The sequence below is a fragment of the Atta colombica genome, unplaced genomic scaffold (assembly GCF_001594045.1).
Source record: "Atta colombica isolate Treedump-2 unplaced genomic scaffold, Acol1.0 scaffold135, whole genome shotgun sequence".
In the NCBI taxonomy this organism is placed as follows: domain Eukaryota; kingdom Metazoa; phylum Arthropoda; class Insecta; order Hymenoptera; family Formicidae; genus Atta; species Atta colombica.
In genome coordinates this window covers 952,195-961,721 of record NW_017259223.1, presented here as the reverse complement: position 1 = coordinate 961,721, position 9,527 = coordinate 952,195, and the positions used below count along the sequence as shown (strand labels likewise).

At 26.4% G+C, this 9,527-nt stretch overlaps 1 protein-coding gene across 1 annotated transcript; it reads left to right on the top strand.

Moving 5' to 3' along the window:
* Positions 1-4,068: 4,068 nt before the first annotated feature.
* On the top strand, positions 4,069-9,396 carry LOC108684505 (hypertrehalosaemic prohormone-like). The gene is made up of 3 exons (XM_018188851.1): positions 4,069-4,135; positions 4,852-5,056; positions 9,352-9,396. Coding segments are annotated over exons 1-3 (252 nt in total). The 5' UTR covers positions 4,069-4,133.
* The last annotated feature ends 131 nt before the right edge of the window (positions 9,397-9,527 follow it).

Below are 9,527 nucleotides of genomic sequence, written 5' to 3'. Positions count from 1 at the left end.
GTAAAAGAATATGGACAAGTCTTCTTATGAGAATAAAAAATATACAGCACCACTCTTCTGTTTTTTTTAATTTATATAATATTTTAATAATTATATATGAAAGAAGAATGAGAAAGAAGATATACATATATTATATGATGCTAGCGTAATGATATCATCATTATTATCAAAATGAACATATACAAAATGATTGCATACGTATTGTTATATTCAATATATATTGCAAAATGAAAATATATGTATGCGTGCATGCATGCGTGCGTGCATGTGTAATTATGCATATATAAGCATATTGTATATTGTATATATACACGTACATATATATATATGCAGGCAGCTAAGTCTACTACAAATTTTATTGGCAAAATGGTAACAGAAATATAACAAAATTAACAGAATATAAGCAGATTGACGGCAGGAAAATGATATATACTATTTAAATGGTTACGAAAGATGATATGCTCGATTTCCGCTAGCAATCTGGTGCAATATTCTGTTTGAATCTATTAATATAGTGCAAACAATTTTGGATATATTCACCCTTTATTATATGTACACTTCTCATAAGAATCGAAAAGATTATTCTCATCGCAAGGTTGTTCGTAATGTTGTTCCGTCAGTAAGCTTTATCGTTATAAGCAACTGTATCCAAGTATAGACAAATGAAGAAATGACGCATGAAGATCGAGTGCCATAGCGCGCTTTGAACATTAATCTTTCTCTTTTCCATAAATAATAACTCATACTAATAAGATCATTGTGTATCACGGCTCGCAAATAGCTTTGGGACAACACATCTTTGTCATGGACATTTGTTCTTCGTATTCTTCATTGACTTTTAATATTATTAACGCTGTCATTTTTGCTATATCTTCATGCCAATTGACAAGTATTTAGGTATACATGGATACTATTATTTTTAAGGTTCTTATATATAATAAAGATGACAAAACACACACACACACACACACACACACACACATACATATGTATATTACCTGCATGTGGTTACGTTGAGACATATTTTCGTACAAATATTCTTCGGTTGTTTATGCGCTGATTTTTACCATTTTTTATAATTCATTGACAAATAAATAGATACAATGAAGGAACGTTTGTTGAGTGTATTTTGATACTTATCATGAGGTTTACATATAATATCGTCTATTGTAATAAAATGAATATTATGATATTCTCTAGAAATATACCTCTAGAGAATCTTTCCAGAGGATATATCCTTTAGAAAGTTCAAATCCTTTTTGATAAAGTTTGTATATATGTATAATTATATTCGGTAAATTCTCAATAATTCATTCATTGTGTGCATAAATAACCGAGAAATGTTAAATTGTGTTTTATACTTAAGAAAAAATTGGACATAACATATTTTATTCATAAAAGCAATCATAATCAAAAGTCATAATTTAATATTTACAAAAGATATCGAAAATGAACATTGATATTTACTTTTTGTTAATCGAATATTGAAAAGAACTCAACGTATCACGCAGTATTAGTACATATCGTAAAATCTAATTCGTATAGATATAATATATGTATAATATATGATAATAGTAACTTAGATGGACGCGTGTGATCTCAAAAGTTGAAGAACAGATTTCGAATGTTCCTTTAGGAATGTCTATGAGTTTTATTTAGGGGCTTGCTATTGAATAATGATTAAGATGAGAAATGAATAAAATGTAACAGATCTATACATAACAAGAGTTATATAATATAAAATTTAACTCTTGTGCACTGCCGTGTTGTTCACTTCATTTTTACACTGAGGCGACATTTGGCAAGCGTTGTTTTTCAAAGATGTTCAATTTAAAGTTTATATGATAAAAATTAGGATAATAATTGTAATAGATTAATCCATTTGGCATGCAACAACTGATAATAATTACTAAATATTGCTCGATTTTTTTTAATTATTCTATTAATGATATTAGCTCATTATGTGTGGAGGAACATAAGAATTTTGTAATTTTCTGCGAACTAGCGTTTTTCTTATATACTTGTTAAAAAAGATCCTTAAAGAGACTTGTCCGTGAAATTTGTACGACACTTCACACGGCACTGTAAAAAAATTAGCATTATCATTATTCCTCACCAGTTTCATACATCTGTAATTGTAATTTCTATTATTCACAGAATTGAACAATAGATCATAAAATATAAAGAGTTCATGAATACTGTTGATAAATGTTTACTCGACACTGCCTTTAAGATAGAGGAAAATCAGGAATTTTTTGACACGATCTTAATAACTAAATCTTAATTGGATCTTACAATGTCTACATATTAATAAAAACGTTCTGTAAAAAATTCAAATAATTAGATATTTAAAAAAAAAATATATATATATATATATACGCGATAAATATAACGTGTATGCGTGTACACAAGCTTGTACATTATTAAAAAAAATAAGAACTATCATGAACAATTTAATATGTGATAATCGATGGCAACACATATGAACGCATTATCCTTTCTCTTCGATTCATCTTTAGCTCATTATATGTAACTTCTTTTTTGTAGCAATAAAGTGAAATTCGAATACACATTTTCCTATTTTAATCACCCCAATGTCGTGCGCTTGTACAAAAAGTTTTTTTATGTGTATAAAAGTACATTTTTAAAAATAGTAATTTGTTACATTACGACATATGATCGTACGACGATATCGTCATGAGAATTCAATATACTTTGTTGGATATGTAATATTGACTAATGAAATAATCGGTGAGGCTTCACATCCTGCTATGTCCCTCGTTAACAAATTAGTCGGAAGCCCTCGAGCGTCACGGTCGCACGCACTAATTTAATTTAGCAACAAATGACGCAAACAATACAGTTTACTTCTTTAGACATAATCATACACAATGACGACCCTTGTGCACAATAATTTAAAAAAATAATAAACTCCATTTTTGTAAAAAGAAATTATATTGCTGTTATATCGAGATGTATATCGATTTCCTATTATAAAGTTAAAATGTGCACAATTGAAATGCTTTTCTCTTTATATGCACACGTGTATCTTAATAACTGTTGTTATTGCAATGATAAACAAAAAATTTGAAAGATTAATCCTTGATTAATTTTCTTACAAGTTTAATCAATTAATATGAGATTGTATCAATAGTCAACTTGCGCTTTGATTGCATAAAGTTGGAAAATTTTGAAAATATTATTTCAATATTGACTTTTGATAATCTGATTAATTTATTAAGGATTTTATATATATAGAGCATATGTATGTAAATCAGTCTTATTAAATTTTTTTCTTATTTTTTAGTAATAAATATATAAAATTGAGAGGAAAAAACGCGATGAAGCAAAATCAGCGAAAAATCCCGAATCCTTTCTTCTACTTTGTAAAATTTTCTCTATATATTATTAATTCTTCAATTTTTAAAATAATTTTTTTTTTTTAAATAACATATTGTATTGTATCTTATTTTACACCTCTGATTTATTTTCTTTTCTTTTATATAACATTATTACTTTCTCAATTGTACGAAACACCCCATCTATATATGAAGATTATTAAAAAAAAGGTGATATCAAGAGCATATAATTTCATATTTTGATATCACTGCAAATGTAGCAAATAAATATTTGATATTCATTTTGGTGTAGCTATAACGTGTAGAATTTCATCGATATATACTCGACATATACTAATTACCGTATACGTGTGTGCACACAGAAAACAATCGATGGCCTCGCAAGGTAATAAAGTCGCAATCAAAATTATAAAGAATATCACGATCGTAAATTATATCTTTAAATTTATCTCTGCATATTATTCACAATCTCTTATATCTCAATTAGCGCCTCGACTTCTGTGCTAGAATCGCACAAGAAATGATCTCCAAGACAGTTTGCAAAATGAAACGCTTAACGCCGGCGCAGAATTTTCATTATCCCTCTTGGGATAGCGATCGAGTGTATCGAGATGTTGTAATGTGCGCGCGCGTTAAAGTAAGGGGTCCAGTAATGTATAAAACCAGCAACCGCATCTAAAGACTCGTAAACGAGTTCTCTGGCACATCGGCATTGTGTGCGTTATCTTTAACAAAAATTAGACCATTCTGTATATCTGTAAAAAAAGTGTTACCATGTGAGTCTTTCTTTTTCTTTTCTTTGTTTTTTATTTTCTTCTCATTTCTTGTGGGAATAGTGCGATTATTTTGGCTCGTTACAAGTAGTCAAGTTTGCTCATAATGACTATATATCTAATTGATATATTCGATACGCGAATAACACAGGTGCTTGAAGCAAACGCAATTATTAATACAAAGAAAAAGAGATTTTAGAAGCATATTTTATTTTATCGGAGATTTTATTTAAATTTCATACTAAGTGTAAAAATTTGTGAATCAACAGTTTTTTCAAAATTCCTTTTTAGAGAATTTATAAATTTTTTTCTATTATAAAAGATTGCATATAGCTAGTATTTTTGGTTGCATTATTATAAATGTATATCGGATTTCCTTCAAGAAATATTCTTAGCTTTAAGCATATTTTACATACGCATAACATTTATGCATATTTAACGCATCCACGGTGTTAGTATAAATATTCAAAAATATTTTATTATTACAATAATAAAGTAATGTTTATATAAATATTATTATTTCCTTACACTATAAATATTTATAATATAACGAAACTAATAAATATTTAAAACATACATAAATATTGATCATTTATTTATCATATTATAAATTCAATTTATTACTATCTCCGAGAGCTGGGATTTACAATTAATAATTTTATATGAAAGTATAATAATTCTCGTTATTTATACAGTAATATGATATAATTTTTTTTAAGGTTCTGTAAGATGTCTATGAGTTTACTTGGTATAGCATTTCTTTTTTTAATCCTTGTTGCGGACGGTGAAGCTCAATTAAATTTTTCTACCGGATGGGGCCAAGGTAAAAGGAGTCAAGATACGCGAATTAGATCGAATAATATGGATTGTTCATCGCAAGGTGCATCGCTGGAACAATTATTAAAGTTATATTCGTTTATTCAGGTATGAGCTGTAAAAACAAAAGTTTTAGTTCTCAAAGTTTTAAAAAATTTAATAAATTATTATATAAAGCTATCATTGTAAGAACACAATTGATTAGGTTCTCGTGTATTTCTTAATTATATTAATTCTAATTATGGAAGATTTATCATTTCGATATAATTGTTGTTGATCATAAATCATCGTGCAAATATTGTTTCAAGCAATGTTGGAACAGATACTATTTGAAAGGTAGATCAAAGTTGGGAACGTTTAAAAAATAACGCGTTACCCCCGTCACACTTTTTATTAAAAATAACTCGTTATTGTTACTAGTTAATCATTTTTAAAAATAACGCATTATTATTACCATATTTGAAAACGTTTCTTTTTTGTTATTTTTTGGAAAATTGTTAAATTAGTTTTCTTGCATATGATGTTGATAAAATTAGGCTCATTCGACGATTTTTGCACAAAAAAAGCAACCAAATGGTAGAAACAATTGTCGAGAGCTCAACAATTACCGAATTTAAATTAAATATTATTTTTAAATTTTAATGTCATTATTAAGAATGTACTTCAAAATTCATTTCCAGTACTGAAAATTCATAGTATATATGTAATGTGAATTAAATTTTTAACGCTGATAGTAACCACCGAAATGCAATCTAAGATATAAAAAAATAATATATTTTTTAAGAAATAAAAATACGAAAGTAAATATTTCATAATTATATTTATTACAAATAATAAACCTTTTATTATACATAATACATAATACATAATACAATATTAAATTGTAAACATATTTATATACTTACATAAGCATTTAAAAAAATTTTAAGTATTTCGCTCATTTATTATAACAACGACACAACTTGGGTAATCAGAAATACATCTAGGGAAAAGCGAAACATCATTCAATAATAGCATTAGTAATAGGAGAAAGTGAATTGTGCGCACCTAAGAAAAATTTATTGTCCTGAAATGATTTTCCAAGTTTAAAACAATATAAGTATGGAAATAGAAACTATAAACAGTTTTCTACTATTATGTATCTTCATAACAGATTTTCATTCAATAAGATATTTGGCAAAAAGAAAAAAACGGAAAAGTGAAAAAATTTTTCGCGCATCGGATAATTACGCGCATGGGTTGAATAATCGTACGCAAAACAAAAATCATAGGAAGTGAATGAATTATGGAATATTGACAAAAAAGTTAGAAAATATATTTATTATATTGCAATATAAATATATATATAAAATATATTTTAAATATATATTATATATATTAACAAAAACGCAAAACTAATAATAATAATGCACATAGACTTTAGCAAAATAAAATAATAATGCAAAATAAGATGATAATGCAAAGCAGAAATGAAAAAATTAGTGCTTCTCATGTATATATATGACAGTTGTGCATTTTAAAACGTTTGCGCACAATTGCCCGCCGCGAGCTGACTCGAAATGTATGAAATACGATTATTTCAACACTTCCTAATCAAACCTAATAAACAGCTCAACAGCTCAAAAGATATATAATAACGTACTTCAATAACATATGCAACTTTAAACAAATTAAAAATACGAACTTATTATCTTATTTTCTGAATGATAAAACAATAAGAAAAGATGTGATTTCATTTTTTTGTATTTCTCTGGTTAGCAATGTATTTACATTGTATTTTTTGTAGTTTATTGGTTTGAGGCTAATTCTACAATGTGCTTTTTGTTTTCTGTTTCTTGCTGTTTGTGTCTTCTCTTATTGACCAAAAAGGCAAGAGACAAACAGAGACAAACAGCAAAAAACAGGAAACAAAGAGCACATTGTAGAATTAGCCTTAAGGTGAAAGTCAATATTAAAACAAAGAACAATTGGAACATTAATTTCTACTTATAATTTATTTAAAATCGAAACATATGCATGATGTAAATATTCAGTCTGATTGCATGTTGAGATTATTTTCTTGCATTTGTATATGTAGCAACTCAATCTTCGCATAAACGCTCACGATCTTATATCTTGACCAATCAAATTCATGATTATAAGATATTTTATGATCTGCAATAATTAACTGACTTTGTGAAACTGGAATTGTTATTGTTATGTTGTTATGTAACGTTGATATTCTTGTATTTTATTAATTTTTAACCTTCTATCAGTTCCACATAAGTCGCGTTGCAATTTTTGCAAGATATTTTATACACTACATTCTGGCAGTCTTTGTAAACTTTAATAATACTTCTTTAAGCTTTATTCAAATTATAAAATGCTAATTTCATATTCAGATATAATGCAGAAGGTAATGTTTTTAAATTTATCTGAAATTGATGGAATGTAAGATATAATAAAAACCAAAATGTGTATTCTTGTTTGGAGACATATTTTGTATTTTTTTGTTTATAAAATAACGATTTTAATCTTAAATTTATAGTTTCAAAAATAAACTCAGAAGGATAATCATTCTCTAATAGTGTATAATTATAATAAATCTGAGATTTTTGTCATGATATCTGGAGTGCGAATAAGAAGCATTTGTTCTTCATTTCTATTATTATATTCCTCCTCTTTTTTGAGAAAGAGGATGTGAAAAAAAAGTTTAGGTATCTACCCAAAACGTGAATTTGTACACGTAGATTTATGACATAATAATTAAATAATCCGTAATCAATTAATTTTTTGTCATCTTAATACTTATGAATAAAATGAGACGAATCAATGTGGAATAAAAAAAACACTTTTAAACTAATTGCTTTTAAAAAAATATGTATACAAAATGGATTATTTTTTTAAATAAGCAACTACGTGTTTTTTTTACAATTACATTTTTTACAATTAATTCATGTTATTCTGTTTATTAAAGTACAATTAAGAAAAAATTAATAGTTTCCGAGTTATTTAATATTTTATGTCAATATATGTCAGAATAAAATATAAAATATCTACTAAATTATTGGTTTTTTTTTTATCTCTTATACAGAATAATTAGAGGATTTATATTGTGTAAAAAAGTCATATAAATCCATTTAAAAATGTAGAGATGACCAATTAATATCTTTTTGATCCACCTAAATGAAAAATAATATGATCGAAATATATTCCCCTTGAAACCATTTCATTTACATCTGAAAACATTTTTTCATAGAAACCATAATAGCAAAATATTTCAGATGCTCGAGTTAGATGAGACAGCTTATGTGTGTGTGTGTGTGTGTGTGTGTGTGTGTATTGTATATAATTATAGATATATTTAAAAAAAATTACCTGAGTAATAGATACAAGTACAACATAAAAGTACATGATAAATTTAAATATTTTTTTAGATACTTCTAACAAAAAAAAAAAGAAAAACAAATGGAAAAAGGAATATAACAAGCTTATATAAACAAGTTTTTTATATAAAATTATTACTTATGTAATACATATAGAAATGTTTATTAGATAATACAAATTATAAATACATATACGTCATTTTGATGGACTACTGCATTTTATAAAATTCTTATTTTTTTCTTTTAATTTGAATCTTTAAAGCTGTTGTTTGTTTGGCTTTGTTTGAAATGAAAAAAATTATAAGTCCTTTGATAAAGATAAAAATAAGTAAAAAAACTAAATTTCAACTTAATTTCCAATTTATGATAAAAATTTAGAGACTACAAAACAATATCATTTATTAATATGACGAATTGCGATTTTTTTCTGCATTCGTAATAAGTTTTGGTGCTTGAGACCAATCAGAGAAACTGCATCAAGTGATCAGTTTGTCACTTTCTTTTTATGAAGTTATCTTTAATCGTCATTCTTATTAAATATTAAGAACTAAAATTACTTAAACAATAAAGCAAATAAAAGCACTTGCACAAAATCGAGAATTAGAAAAAAACAGTAATATATAACAATCAATAAAAATTAAGTTTCTAATATAATGACATAACATGTATAAATAAATATCTTGTACTTACGTATCTAAACTTAAAAGATATCGTATAAAATAGTATTCAAGTATAGATATAGATAATTCTGCCTATAAAGATCTAGATAATTCACTTATATAAGATTCATATTGCATATCGATGTATAATGGTATCCAAAAAGAGAATTTGGTTTAAGTTAGTGACACTTTTATCTTTGGGAAATAAATTTTTTTATTGGACATTACACGTCGTATGTCAGATGTGAATCCTACATAGATATAGATATAGCTAAAGTATCTAGACACAGTGTATCCAACACTGGTTTCCAACACTGGTTTCCAACATGCATTGTCATTCACGATTTATTAAATTTAATTCATTTATTGTCATTCGCAGATGGAAGCGCAAAGGATTTTGGATTGCCAAACCTTGAACAAATGAACCAGGAAAATGTCATTGGTCTTATCAAAATCGGATTTGTGCCAGAATATATTGTCAGCTTAAAGTAAAATAATGCAATTTGAATAACGTAATGATTTGCCATATATCTTATAATTTTCTTTCTACTGCGC